The following is a 15,191-nucleotide window of genomic DNA, read 5'->3' on the forward strand; positions in this document are numbered from 1 at the left end:
AACCCGGGACCGTACTACGGCCGGCAACCGCCCCCGACGCCGCTGCAAGCCCTACGGCTACAGGAGTCGAGCGCGGTGGCCGCCCTCCTGCTCGCCGTCTGCGCTTGCCCTGCGTCCCCGGGGCCGCCCGGAGCCGCCGCGCCGCGGAGGAGGCCCGCGCCCGCCCCGCCGGTCGCCATCATCCCGGCGTGCACCGCGGCGGCGGGCGGGCCGGCGGCCATGTTGCGATAGTCTGTTGTTTTCTTCCTGCGGAGGAGCGGGGCCGGCGAGGCGGAGACCGCCGGCCGCCTCCCCCCTGTGCCCGGTCCCGGCCCGCCGCCCCCCGTGCCCCGCAGCGCGTCTCTGGGCCCCGGCCGGCCGGCGGCCCCCCGGCTGGCTTGGCGGGGCGACCCTGAAGGCCCGCGAGCACCATGGCGGCCGCCCTGGGAGCGGGCGGAGGAGCCGGCGCCGGAGGTACGTGAGCCGCCCCGCGCGGCGGGACGGGCCGAGGCTGCCTCGGTCGCGTCGTCCTGTCTCCCGCGTCGTCTTGCGTCCCGCGTCGGGCTCCGCGCCGCGGTGGCCCGCGAGCCTGCGCGCAGCCCGGGGCCCCTCGGCGAGGCGGCCGGCCGCGGGCGGCGAGGCTGTGGCCTGCGGGGCCGCGGCCGCTCGGACCAGCCGTGCGGGCGACCGGGTCTGCGGGGGGGGCCCTGCGGGCTCGGGTGGGCTCCGGGCCGGGAGGGACGCCGCGTCGTGCGGGCGTGGCGGGCGGTGCGGCGCTTCGGGCCGGGTCCTGAGGACCGAGCCCCGGCGCGCGGGCGCGCTGCTGCGGGGGCCCCCACCGTCCGGCGAGCGCCTCTTCGCGCCTCCTCGGGCCTCCTCGGCGGTGCGCGGGCGCGGCGGGGCCCGGTCGCCCGCGTGCCGAGCCCGTCCCCGGGCGCTTCCCCCGCTCGCGGGCCTCGGCGGTGTAGGCCGGGCGCCGGGCAGGTTCGGCAGCCCCGCCGCGGACGTCAGCGCTCGTCGGCTGCGGGGCTTCGTGCGGTAGTCTTGGTGCGGGGGAGCGCGTCAGGGGCTCGGGGCCTGCTCGGAAGCCCGGCGGGAGGAGCCCCGGCCCGTCGGGGTCCCCGAGTCGGGCTTTGGCCAGCGCGTTGCAGCCGCCGCGTCCGGAACTCTGGTCAGCGCGTGCCAGCGTGTGTGCGGCGGGGAGGGACCGCGGGGAGGGACCGCGGGGACGGCGCGCGGAGCGTCCCTCCGGCCGGTCTGGTTCGCTCTGCACGTCCTTCCGCCGGGCGACTCGGCGTGTCCGCGGTGAGGCTCTCGTCGCCTGGGAGCCCGCGCGCACCTTCGCAGTACTTGCCGGGCCGGGGCCCGTGTGCGGGTCGGGGCGCGCGCCGTGCGCGGGGCCTTCCCGGAGGCCGAGGCCGCGTGAGCACGGGGTGTGTGGCGGTGCTTCCGAGCGCCCGCTGTCCACCTGTGGCGCGGCCGAGTGGGCGAGGGCAGGCGTCCTCGAGTTCGGCTCTGGGCAGTCTGACGGTTGCTGTCTCTGAGCACTGGGCGGGCTTCCTGCGAGATGCGTGGAGCTTGCGCTCGCGCTCCATCCCGGGCCGCCGTGTTCCCTGCCCTGAGACCGGAGCCGGAGCCCTCGAGGGTTTGGGAGACCGGGGGGACTGGCTTCCGGGGCCCCTCCTTGCCCACGCAGTCCCGCTGCGCTGGGGCCTCCCTCGCTCTGCGTAGCCTTGCTTCCTGCCGAAGGCGCATCCCAGCTCGGAGTTGTATTTTGTTGTTTACTTCTTTCTTCTATTTCTTAAGATTTTATGTATTTGACGGAGAGAGATCACAGGTAGGCAGAGAGGCAGGCAGAGCGAGAGGAAGCAGGCTCCCCGCTGCCAGAGAGCCCGATGCGGGGCTCGATCCCAGGACCCCAGGATCATGCCCTGAGCCGAGGGCAGAGGCTTCACCCGCTGAGCTCCCAGGCGCTCCTGTTCACTTCTTCCTTAAAATATTCTGCCGTCCTCAGTCTCTGAGCCCCGCGAAGCCCGGAATGCTGCCCGCCTCACCTGCCGCGCCTGGCGCACTGTGTTCAAGTGATTCCACAAAGGCGGGAACTGAAGTAGGAAAGGTCCTTATGAATCCCTGTGTACCCTTTTCTGTGCACATGTAAGTTGAGCATTTTTAGCTTCGTGACCTTTTATGGTAGCAGCGGAATCATGTAGTGTTCTGCAGTTGTTTTGTTCCCTGAAAGTAGGTCCTGGGGGTTGGGGAGCGCCTGGGGGGCTCAGTCAGTGAAGAATTTGACCTCGGCTGGGGTCATGATCTCAGGGTCCTGGGATCGAGCCCCTCATGGGGCTCCCTGCTCCTCGGGGAGTCTGTTAACTCCTCTCCCTCTGCTCTGCCCCTCGCGTTCTCGCCGTCTCTCTCTCAAATAAATAAAATCGTAAAAAAAAAAAAAAAAAAAGGAGGTCCTGGGGATCTTCCATGTCAATAGGTGAGAGTTTTATGGATCCACTATTGATCATTTAATCGTTTTTCTATTGATGGCCCAAGTTCTATTGATGGCCCAAGTCACTTCTACTTCTAAACTGCTGTGGAAAATACTGTGCTAAACATCTACAGACACAACTTGGTGTGCTTCTGCAGGTGTGTGCGGAGAACACGTATCTCTACACGTACTGTTTCAAGTTATAGTTATTTAAAATAGTGATAGCTATTGCCAGTGCCCTTAAAAACAAGTTGGTGCCACTTTATCTTCCCTCAGTAGTGTGGGGGGGTCCCCCGTTTTCCATGCCCTTTCTAAGAGTCTTTTTAATTTTTGTTCATCTTGGGACAGAGAAATGACCATAATGTTTTTATGTTTTTCTGATCTCCAGACAAGTTACGCATCTTTTTATATATTATTTTTCTGTGAGTTGTATGTTTATATCATTTCACTTTTTTTTTAATCGGGTCGTTGATCTCTTTGTTATTGTTTATATATTTTTTCATTCTCTATTTTTTATCAGAATTATTAACCCCTTTTTAAAAATTGTGCTTGCCCTATAAATAACTTTGTTTTAAATTTTTCAGTATATGGAAGTTTAAAATTTTTATTCTTAAATGCCACTTGGTTTTACAAGGGTTTTTTTTTTTTCTTTTTGTAATGGTGTCTCTATGCCAAGAGTTCGTCTATGCTTTTTAACATTTTATGCTTCTGCACTCTTTTATATTTAGCTTTTATTTCATGGAGTTTTATTCTGGGTGTTCTGTGGTTTGGGGACTTTTAACAGTTCTAATATGATTTACTGAACTCTCCATCTTCTCCATCTTTGTAATATATTAAGTTCCCATTAAGTTTTTTACAATGTACTGTTTCACAGGGTGTGTGTGCATATATGTGCAGGTATGTACAGGTAAATGTTATGCATATATGATGGCATGTTCCTTTTTAGAAATATCTTGATTAGTCCTGTGCATTTAAGAAAAATGTACTTCAGAATCATCAACCACGTTTTATAAAGAATTCTATGGGAATTTTTATTGGGATGACATTGAGTCTTTTTACATAATTTGAGAGTGACGTTTTTGCAATATGGGTCCTTTCATCTAATAACAAGAGTGTTTCTGTCAAGCTTTTCGGTTTTGTCAGTCATCTCTACCAAACGTTTATTCGGTACCTGCTCTGCTGGGCACTAACCCAAGAGCCTGGATACATAGTAAATATACTAGAGATCCCTATCCTCGGCGAACTTATATTAAGTTAAAAAAAAAATTAAGGATTTCTTTATTTCGGAGAGCTTGTGCCCTGAGGAGGGGAAGGAGGGGGAAGCAGACACCCTGCTGAGCCGGTCCCCTGACATGGGAGTCCATCTCCTGACCCTGAGATCGTGGCCTGAGCTGAAATCAAGAGCTTGGACGCCTGACGAACTGAGCCATCCAGGCGCCCCAGTAAAATTTTCTTTATGTAGGTCTTTCACGTTTCTTGTTAGTTTTTTTTTTTTTCAAATACTTTATATTTGTCATTGTGGATGGCGTAGTTTTTTTATCTTCGTACATTCTCATTTGTTATTGGCCTGTTACAGAAAGGCTTTTTAAAAATATAATTGAATTATATATGGCTGGTTTTTTGAATGTTGTTTTAATAGTTTGGTACTTCAGATTTTCTGGTTAGTCATACCTGCAGAAACTTCTGATATTTATAGCTCTCATTTCTTTTTTTTTCTTCTTGTCTCCGAGGCTTTCATTGTCAAGTCCTCCAGTATGATGTTGAAGAATATGGGTGGTGACAGGCATCCCTGTCTTGTCATCTTGTTCTGAGTTTTAACGAGTGTTCTTTGAATGTTTTGCCATTAAATATGGTGTTTACTGTAGGTTTCTGATAGTTACTGTGTTTTAGCAAAGAAAATTGTTTTTTGCGTTGGGCATTTAATTTTATCAAATGCTTTTTCCACATCTGTTGCGGTGATTTATGGGACCCCTCTTTCAATCTCTTAATGTATTGGTAGATTTCTAGTGCTGAACCAGCCTTGCATTCTTGGTTTCAAGACCTTCTGCGTGCTTTTTAATATATTAAATATATATTGTTTTTAATATATTGTTCTTTTTAGCATATTGTTGGACTTCAATTTTAGGATTTACCTGTGATCATAAGAAAGATTGGATTACAGTTTTTTTCCTTTGTGTTTGTGTGTGCTTTGTGCTATCCTGTTTTTTTGTTTTTTTGTTTGTTCGTTTTTTTAATGAAATGCTGGCTTCCTAGAATGAGTTGTGAAGTTTTCTGGGACGGTGTAAAAAAATAAAAAAAAATTTAAATTAAAGTTGGAAGAACTTTTGTCTGCACAGCAGTTGGGTTTGGTAGCTCTTTATTTTTCAGTTTCTTCAACCATTATTGGTCTATTTAGCTTTTTAGAAATCTCTGGGTCATTTTTTAAAAGTTAATTTATTTGTTTAATCTCTACACTCAAAATGGGGCTTGAATTCATGACCCCGAGATCAAGAGCTGTATGCTCTTCTGACGTAGAGGTCAGTTTTAATAAATTTTCCTGGAAAAGTAATTTTTTATGTTTATATTTTTGAATTAATGCAGGGTTCAACACTACCATTTCTGGTGTGTTAAAGGTAAATTTTTTGAGGCTCATGTGTGTGAACAAATTCTTTATTCTTATACTTGATTGATGAATTTGATTGGGCCTAGAATTCTAGACTTAGATTCATTTTCCTTAGATTTTTGGTGCTGGTGCTGTGTTGTTTTTCTGGCTTCCAGTTCTGCTGTTGAAAAGTCTGATGGCATTCTGATTCCTTTGTATGTGACTTTTTTGTTTCCCTGGAGGATTTTAACAATTCCTCCTCAGTGTTCTAAAATTTCCTTAGCATGGGTCTTTTTGTTGTGCTTTGCATTTGGTGGACACTTTAGTGTGGAAATACGCATCTTCAGTTCTGGGAAATTTTCTTGCATTTTTCTCCCTTTCATTTCCTCTGTACACACCTGAAACTCCTATTATTGGTTTCTGATGCTTCACTTATGTACAAAGTATAAGAATAATGAGACAGTTTGTTAAGATGCTCTTGGGAAGATAGGCAATTTGGTAGTTCCTAGAGGGAAGTAAAAGAATTCGTGACTGAGGAAGACTGGAGAAGTGCAGCGCTCAGGGCCACTCCCGGGCCTCCGGCTTCGGGTGCTGGTGGTGTGGAGGCGCTCCAGGCACGCTCCGGGCTACCACTCCTACAGTAGGAGGAATTTTCTTCCTCTTTGGCCAAATGCAGTTTATCTTTAGCTGTTTCAGCTATGGCTAAATGCGTCTGCTATTCTTGATCTTTTGGTATTTTCTCCTCTTTCTTGAAAGAATATGGAATTCTAATACTTATACATAATACCATTTTTAAAATGCTAACAACTGAGTCAAGTAAGAAAAGACGGTGTAATTCAAAGAGTATGTGGCTTGCGCACCACCAGACTGCAGCCTCTCCCGCGGTTCTGCTGCGCGATTTAGTATGTGCCGTGAGGACGTGATCTCCCTACCTAAACCTCCACGAAGTTGTGGTTGCCCTGTCATATTCTGTATAGGAAATCAGAGGGTATGTTACTACGGTTGCTTCCTAAATAAATGCAAGAGTGCTGCACTTGGTGTTTGGTAGACCAGAGTTGGTCTGGTTTTGTTGTTTACTAACTTTGGTTAGTCTTGGTTCTCACGTCTGTGAAAGGAAGACTTGTGGTTGCATCAACGGAGAAAACCGAGAAAACCGACGTAAACATGATAGCTGGTTGAAGTACAACACAGCCTCTGTTAAGCTCTTGAGTAGTGCTGGGCTTATTGGAGTTTTATCAGTCTCTGTTTCAGTCAGAACAGAAGCCGTGCTATGCGTTTCAAGTTCGAAGCTGTTTTAATACAGGAATCACAGGCTTAAACAACCTTAGAAAGGTGGAGGTACAACGGTTAGGAAAACTTTCTCCGATAGTCTCAGCCTGGTTGTCAGGAGTTTGCCTGAAGTCCTGTGACCCTGAAGACTCTTGGGGAAGCTCAGGGGCCTTCTTGGTCTACAGCACTGCAGGTGTTGACTTTTGACCCCTTCAAGTCTCGGGAAGTCAGCACTGACTCTCCCAGCTCCTGCAAGCCCGGGGGCAGCAGCATGGTGTTTCTGAGCTCTCTCCCGGCTCCCTGACGGCCTCCTGTCTCCTGTGTGTGTGTGTGTGTGTCCTGCCTCTGCCACCTGAGAATAACTGTAATGTTAATTGGGACTCAGACCTCCTGCCAGTGCCTCGCCTGGAAGTCTAACGCAGAACCCCACAAAGGCCCCGGGAAGAAGCATATTCCTGCATTTCCTCTGTAGCGTTGGGGCGAGTATAGTGACCCCAGTCAGCACAGCAGATACTTATGTCTGTGGAAGGCAAAAGAGGCATTGGGGGGGGGCGCTTTCTCCTTTTTTCTTCCCCTGAGTTTCACCTGTTTAGCAGCTGATCCTCACCAGTTTTTAGGTTTTACTTTTTTTTATTCTTATTTTTGAAGGTTTCACTTTTTTAAAAGAGGGTCTGGGTTCTTGGAAAAAGAAACGGGGCATCATCTCCTCTAAGTCCTGATGGGAATATCCGGTTGGCTGAGCTCAGACCACTCTTGTCTTCCAGGCTGCCCAGGATGATAGAGAATCAAGGATCTACCTTTTATAGTTTCCGCATTGGGAGACAGCCCTGTCTTACTGTGATTGATATCCAGATGCAGGAAGGGGAAATCTTGTGTATGGCAGGCAGACGGTCAATGTGCAGTACACTTCCTGAACAGATCACACGGTTCATTTTAGGGAGAACCTGTCCAGGGGCCCATATCCGTGAGAGATTATTTATTTATAGTTATTTTGGGGGTGGAGCAGAGGGAAAGAGAGAGAGAGAGAAAGATCTCAAGAAGACTCCACTCCCAGCCCACGAGCCAGATGAGAGACCTGATCCCACAACCCTGAGATCATGGCTGAAATCAAGAGTCTGAAGCTTAACAGACTGAGCCATCCAGGCGCCCCCAGTGAGAGATCGTTAAAACACTGATTACAGATTTTTTTCCAAACAACATGGCTTAGGGACGCTCTCTGAATATTTTGCTTGGTTACTCAATTTGGTAGTTTCACTCTGTGGGGCTAATACGCTCACTTTCAAAGGTCTTGAATAGTACCCTGATTGTTTTTTCTAGTTACGGTTTAAATAAAGGGTCTAGATTTACTTGCCTGTAAAATACAGAATTTTGACTGTTAGTGATTCAGAATTTGAGTGTATCATACGTGAGAATGGTGTTGACGCAAAAAGAAGGCTGAGAACCTTTGGACTAGAGCACAGATTGGCAAACTTTTAGGCGCTGCAGACCTTGTGGTTTCTGTTGCAATTACTGTCTGCCTTGTAGGTTGAAAGCAGCTATGAATGATAAGTTGCTGAATTGGCATACAGGGTTCCAATAAAAGCTTACTTACAAAAATAGGTAGTAGCCAAATTTGGGCAGAAATAGGTGGCAGACCCTACTTGCCCTGTGGACTGAAATTTGCTGGCCTTTGGCTAGGTAATTGGCTAGAACCCTATTCAAGCTAATGTTCTGTATTGTTTCTAATCCAAGTTTCAGGTTCCTGGAAAAGGGAAAATAGGGAGAATGCTAGTAAGAGTGTTGGGTTAGTTACAGACCTTTGGTTGCTGTGTGAGTGAAAGGCGTGAGAATTCCAGTGGATACCTGTAATCTTGCTCTCAGGAAAAGTGCTCCCTTACGGAGATGGAATGAATGCTTAGCACCACGTGTGGTCTTCCAGGGAGAGTCCGCAGGTGGGAGCATGGACCGTGCTTGTCCTGCCGGGCTCATCTTCCCCTTGGTCTTCAGGGTTGCATTGTTCTTGATTCGGCCAGACTACGTGGACATCTTTTGTTCTCTTGGTTCTGCTCATTGTGACAGATGTAAACGGCAGCTTTGCAAAAAGGATTTGTCCGTGTTCTAAACGTGAGCAGAAGGGAGGTGACTGTAGGAAATGTAAGAATAATAAAAACGGGTCAAGAGTTCTTGTCTTAGCTTATTTCCTAGGATTTCGAGTCATGGTTCTTCCCATCTCCATCTGTATATTCCGTATGCCGGGGGAAGAAAATACCCTCTTGCTTTCTGCCCCAGTAGGTGTGGTCTCTGTCGAAGCACAGGTTCATCCGTGTTGAGAGTCGCCCTCCCTTCCTTCTGGGGATTCTAGTTGTTTTCTGCTCCCACTGTTGCTGTAGCTGTGGCTTGCTGCATTACTTAAAATTTTTTTTTATTTCTTTGGTGTTAGGAGATGAGATTGCTTTCTTCAGAAAAAGCCTTTTCAACCACAGACTTTATTCCCCCAAGCTTGCATGAAGTTACACCTGGGCTGGGATTCCCAGCAGTTTTCCCTTTGGGACCTCACTGCTGCTCGATTTCCCTCCTTGGCTTCGCCCTCATGTTTGATCACTTTCCCCTTCCACACAGACACTGGCACATGTTGCCCTTGCTCCTACATTAAACACACACACACACACACACACACACACACAAATACTTTTTCTTTATCGTAAATGGTCCCCTTCAAGCATCTGTTCCATATTTGCACGTTGTGGCCAAAGCTTCTTGGGGTCCCTCTTATTCCTGTTGACCTGCGTGCGGAGAGAAATCATTCAGTAAAATAAACTGAGGAATAGCATGACAAACCTGTCAGCCTCAGAGCTGGAATTAGCATTTAACATTTGGTCACATTTGCGTCACGTTTGTCTTTTAAGTGAAGGACAATATTACAGATGAGTTCCCCATTATGCGTTGTGTGATCACAGAACTCTTCTCCAGAGTCTCACACTACCAGGAATTTGATGTGTTTCCAATATATATTTCTGTTACGTATCAATGTCAGGATGTTAAATTAAGAAATACATCAACCTATATGTATTTGTAACCAATACATAGTATTTATTTCCTGCTACCATGCTTAGTCTGTGCAAATGTCATTTTGTATTTTTGCCAGTGGGTCTTTGGTTTAGACTTGTTAGAGTGAGGATAAAGAGAAAAAGACATGTAGATTTTTGCCAGTTATTGTCAGACACAATTTTGTGTAGGATTTGTGCCATTTTGCACTGCTACCACTAGTCAGAGAGAATGCCTGTGTTCCCACACACTCATCAGCAGTACACAGTCACATGTTGTAAGTCTTTGTCAGAAGTAGGAAATTATTCATAGTTTACTTTAAAATATCTTTTATTTAAAAAAAAAAGACCTGTTGTGGGAAAAATTTCAGCTTAAAACTAATTGCATAGTTCCTGTATGTCCCATCATCTAGTTACAGTGATATGAGGTCACGGCCAGTCAGGTTTTGTCTGTTTTCTACCTTCTTACTCCTGTCCCCATAAAACACTAACTCCCCGTTCCCCTGTCCCCTGGCACCCACCAGTCTACTTTCTGTCTTTATGATTTCTGCTACTCTTGGGACTTTATATAAGAGTACTCATTCGCCGTTTGTCTTTCTGTGAATGCCTTATTTCACATAGCAGAGTGTTAAGGTCCGTGCGTGTTGTAGCAGGTGTCAGAATTTCCGAGACTCAATAATACCCCATTGTACAGCCAGACCACATTTCATTTATCCGTGTACGCGCCGACAGACACTTCATTGCTTTCACGTTTTGGTGGTTGTGAAGCGTGCTACCCTGAACATGGGTGTATGCATACCTCTGCAAACCTGTGTTTTTAGTTCTTTTTTAAGTATACCCAGAAGTGGAGTTGCCACAGCAGTCATTGGGTTTAGGGCCCATCCTAATCCGGTCTGACCTCATCGTAACGATTATATCTGTAATGATCCTGTTTCTAAATAAGGTCACATTGTGAGGTTCTGGTGAACAGGTTCCTGGCACAGAGCTCCTAAAACCCTTTGAATTTACTGTCTTTGTATCCTAATGAACGACTCACTGTTGGTGGGGGGGTAACCTAGGTAGCTTCAGGATGGGACCGGTTGCCTGAAAAACCAGCCACGTGTTTATTAACAGGTTACAGTTTTCAGCCTCAACCTCATTTCCTGGGAGGTAGGAGATGGGCTGGAGATGGAGTTTTGTCATCTTTGGTCAGTGGTTTACCAAGCATGCTTATCTAATGAGACCTCCATAAAAATCCCTCAGTGAAGGGATTTGGGATAGCTTCCTACATGCCTGTGTTGGGAGGGTGGCATACCCTTGCCATGGGGACCGAGGCTTTTGCACTTGGACCCTTTCTAGCTTCATCCTACTTACATCTGGCTCTCCATTTTTATACTTGATAGTAAACTGTCACAGTATCATGTTAGCCTGGGTTCTGTGAGGGGTTCTGTAAGTTCTTCAATTGAATTATTTAGCCTGGGGGCAGGGTGATTGTGGGAACCCCTGAATTTGTAGTTGGCCCTAGAATTATGGGTAACCGGGGCACCCGGTGTGCAGCTGACCGTCTGAAGTGGGGCATCTCCTGAGATGGAACCCTTAACGTCTGTGCTAACTCCGGGTTACGAGGGAGTAGCGATTATGGGATTATGGGATCGTTCGACATCTGCCTCGTGTCTGAAAATCAGAGACTGTTCAGTCCTGTACGGTCAGCAAGTCAGACTTGCTTTTAGTATTAACAAAGGATGACTGGTGTGTAATAAGACCGATGCAGCATTTTAAAAACCAAACTCATTGCTTTCTACCCATCCCCAACCCCAAAATAAACCAGCACATTTATCAGTCAGTTCACATCCCACTGTTATTCCAGATTCAAAATACCGATGTTTTCTTTGACTTCTCATTGATCCTTGTCATTTAGTGGACATGACTTGGAGTTTCTAAATGGACAGATTCTGGGGCACTTGATTTCAGCGCTGGTCATAGTCTCAGGTTTGTGGGATTGAGCCCTGAATTGGGTTCCACACTCAGTGGGGAGTCTGCTTGGGTTTCTCTCTCTCCCTCTGTCCCTCCCTCTGCTCACGCTTCTCTCTCTGCCTCTCTAAAATAAATAAATCTTTAAAAAAATAGAGTCTGATTGATCCATTGTCTTGTTTTCCCACCTATTTACTGTGATGCCAGCCAGGATTTTTTTTTTTTAATTACTTGCTTTGTAGTTCTGTGTTGTTCAGACCATTGTTCATCTGTTACTAGTGCAGTCACTGCTGCTTTTTGCTGCCGGGTAATTTTCCTAAACTGCAGTCGTGTTGCATCTTAAGTGTAGGTAGGTGTCTCACAGTGATTCTTCAGTGATACTCCAAGTCTACTTTTTTTTTTTTTAAAAGGTTTTATTTGTTTATTTGACAGGCAGAGATCACAAGTAGGCAGAGAGGCAGACAGAGAAGTCGGCGGGCGGGGGGGCGGGGACAGGCTCCCTGCTGAGCAAAGAGCCCGATGCGGGGTTCAGTCCCAGGACCCTGGGATCATGACCTGAGCTGAAGGCAGAGGCTTTAACCCACTGAGCCACCCAGGCGCCCCTCAAGTCTACCTTTTCAGCATTTAACTGTTGCTTCTCTCCTTGAACGGCTGTTTCAAACCTGTGGAACTAGTCACAGTCTTCTGGGCTGACACGGCACTTTTCACCCTCACTGCTGTCTTCCCTGTATGCCCATCTGCTTGTCAAAAATCAAGTCATTGCTCAGCCTTCCTCTCTCTTACTGTAACATCAAGCTTCATTTTCCCCAGCCCCTTTCATGCTATATGTCTTTTTTGGGGGGGCTTGGAAATTAACCTCAAGATATCTCTTGTGCTGAATAAAGTTTTACTTGAATTTCAGTCATTCCATTGATTTTACTTAGGGTTTTTTTTTTTCTTTTCTTTTTTTAAGATAGATATTTAAGTAGGCTGCATGCCCAGCATGGAGCCCAGTATAGGGCTTGAACTCCTGACCCTGAGATCAAGGCCTGAGCTGAGATCAGGAGTTGTATGCTTAACCGACTGAGCCACAAGGCACCCCTTCAGTGGCTCTTTCTGCTGATAAGTTTAAATAGTATGAAACTTCATACTTCATTAAAAACATTGTACAGTCCTATTTAAAGTTTGCACACTATATGTTCAAATGTGTGCATAGATAAACATTTAAAATGATGTTTGTTTGATGTTACCATTGTTACTTTTTGTTGTTGCTGTTTTTGAAAGCGAGCTCTAGCCAAGGATGGGGGAGAGGGAGAGAGAGACTCTTAAGTAGGCTCTGTGCCCACCGCAGAGCCTGATATGGGGTTTGATGTGACCCTGAGATCATGACCTGAGCAGAAATCAGAAGTTGGATGCTTAACCAGCTGACCCACCCAGGTGTCCTGTTATTTCTGATTAGAGAAACTTGGGGTGATTTCAGTACCATCTTCATACCTTTTAGGATTCCAAGAAGTTTTTATAATTGTTTATTATTTTAGTAAGGACAGGTTGTTACTCTAACAAAGAAAATAGGTTCTGTAAAAATGTAAGGAAAAAGCACAGAAGACAATCTGATATGCCATACAGAGAGATAACTGCCATTAGGGTTTTGCTTATATCCTTCCAGACACACATACACATACGCATTTTGCATATAAAGTGGCACACTATAATGCATGGTATTGGGGGGTGTTAGATTATTGTGGACATTTTTCCATGTAAGAAATACAGCAATTCTAGTGATAGTTCTTACTGCTGCCTTGTATATAATTTCAAGACTGTATTTTAATTTACCTCTCTGCTTTGTCAGGTGTTTGCTTGATTTCCACTTTTTCCTGCTGATAAAACATTCCTTGGTGAGCTTCCTTGTACATATCGTCTATGCTCGCTGATTGGATGACAACAGCTTTCAAAGTCTTTTTAAAGAGTCCCCCAAGACTGTCCCCCAAGGGTTCCCCAGGAGTGTTTGTGAGGGCTATTTTCATAAGAGTGCTGAGACCTGATGATGTGCCTTTTTTCTATGCATACATTTGCATCAGTGTTGCAAAAGCGATGGTGAGTCAGTTTGTTTCCTTAGGGTGGTTGAAGGCAGTGACCACAAACTGTTAGAAGCCAGGCCACACAGAAGAAAACAAGAGTTTGTTTAGGAAGATCCTTGATGAAGCAGTAGAAGTTATTACTTTCATTAAATCTTGACCCTGAAGTACATTTGAAAAAATAATACTCTTTGGGGCACGTGGGTGGCTTAGTTGGTTAAGCGTCCAACTCTCGATTTCAGCTCAGGTCATGATCTCAGGGTTGTGAGATCAAGCCCTGCTTCTTGGGCTCTGTGCTGGGTGGAGAGGCTCTGTGGACCCTTCCCCTCCTCTGCCCCTCCCCATCGCCCTCCCTCTTTAAAAAAAAAAAAGGTTTGTGACAAAATGGGAAGTATGCATAAGGTGTTTCTTAGGGAAAGTACTGTTCTGATTGAGTTGAGAGCTGAATATGCTATTTGTTTTTTTCATAGAACACCAGTTTTACTTGAAAAGACAACTGACGAAACTACGTTTATTCAGACTGTAGCATTTGGCAGATGTTTTCTTGCAAGTGATGTGAGCCTGTCTATTCAAGGAAACAGCTGGCAGTATTGATTGCCAATGAGAAAATCCAAGCTTTCTAGCAAAAATTAGCATTTTGGAGAAGTTGTATTTGCTATGGTGAACTTGAAACCGTCCCAGTATTTTAAAGATTTTCCTGAAGAGATTGGTGGTGCTTTAAAAAAGTGTAATTTTTTTTTTTTAATTTTTTTTTTAATTTTTTTATTTTAATAAACATATAATGTATTTTTATCCCCAGGGGTACAGGTCTGTGAATCGTCTGGTTTACACATTTCACAGCACTCATCATAGCACATACCCTCCCCAATGTCCATTTCCCCACCACCCTCTCCCATCCCCCTTCCCCCCCGCAACCCTCAGTCTGTTTCTTGAGATTGAGTCTTTTATGGTTTGTCTCCCTCCCAATCCCATCTTTTCATTTTTTCTTTTCCTACCTCCCCCCAAACCCCCCCACCTTGCATCTCCACTTCCTCATATCAAAGAGATCATATGATAGTTATATTTCTCCGATTGACTTATTTCGCTAAGCATGATACCCTCTAGTTCCATCCACGTCGTCGCAAATGGCAAGATTTCATGTCTTTTGATGGCTGCATAGTATTCCATTGTGTATATATACCACATCTTCTTTATCCATTCATCTGTTGATGGACATCTAGGCGCTTTCCACAGTTTGGCTATTGTGGACATTGCTGCTATAAACATTCGGGTGCACGTGCCCCTTCGGAGCACCACGTTTGTATCTTTAGGATATATACCCAGGAGTGCAATTGCTGGGTCGTAGGGTAGCTCTATTTTCAGTTTTTTGAGGAACCTCCACACTGTTTTCCAGAGTGGTTGCACCAGCTTGCATTCCCACCAACAGTGTAGGAGGGTTCCCCTCTCTCCGCATCCTCGCCAGCATCTGTCATTTCTTGACTTGTTAATTTTAGCCATTCTGACTGGTGTGAGGTGGTATCTCATTGTGGTTTTGATTTGTATTTCCCTGATGCCGAGTGATGTGGAGCATTTTTTCATGTGTCTGTTGGCCATCTGGATGTCTTCCTTGCAGAAATGTCTGTTCATGTCCTCTGCCCATTTCTTGACTGGATTATTTGTTCTTTGGGTATTGAGTTTGATAAGCTCTTTATAGATTTTGGATACGAGCCCTTTATCTGATATGTCGTTTGCAAATATCTTCTCCCATTCTGTCAGTTGTCTTTTGGTTTTGTTAACTGTTTCCTTTGCTGTGCAAAAGCTTTTGATCTTGATGAAATCCCAATAGTTCATTTTTGCCCTTGCTTCTGTTGCCTTTGGCG

The 15,191-nt window shown here is 46.4% G+C and overlaps 1 protein-coding gene across 6 annotated transcripts in view; it reads left to right on the plus strand.

Moving 5' to 3' along the window:
- Positions 1 to 200: 200 nt before the first annotated feature.
- The window catches only part of RBM33 (RNA binding motif protein 33), a 132,223-nt gene continuing 117,232 nt past the window's right edge, over positions 201 to 15,191 (plus strand). For all 6 annotated transcript variants that reach the window (XM_080818217.1, XM_080818218.1, XM_080818220.1 and 3 more), the window contains exon 1: positions 201 to 453. In XM_080818217.1, the coding sequence (XP_080674343.1) occupies positions 411 to 453 (43 nt within the window). In that variant the 5' untranslated portion in view covers positions 201 to 410. The remainder of the gene's footprint in view (positions 454 to 15,191) is intronic.

This window comes from Martes martes (genome assembly GCF_963455335.1).
Source record: "Martes martes genome assembly, chromosome: 11".
NCBI classification, from domain to species: domain Eukaryota; kingdom Metazoa; phylum Chordata; class Mammalia; order Carnivora; family Mustelidae; genus Martes; species Martes martes.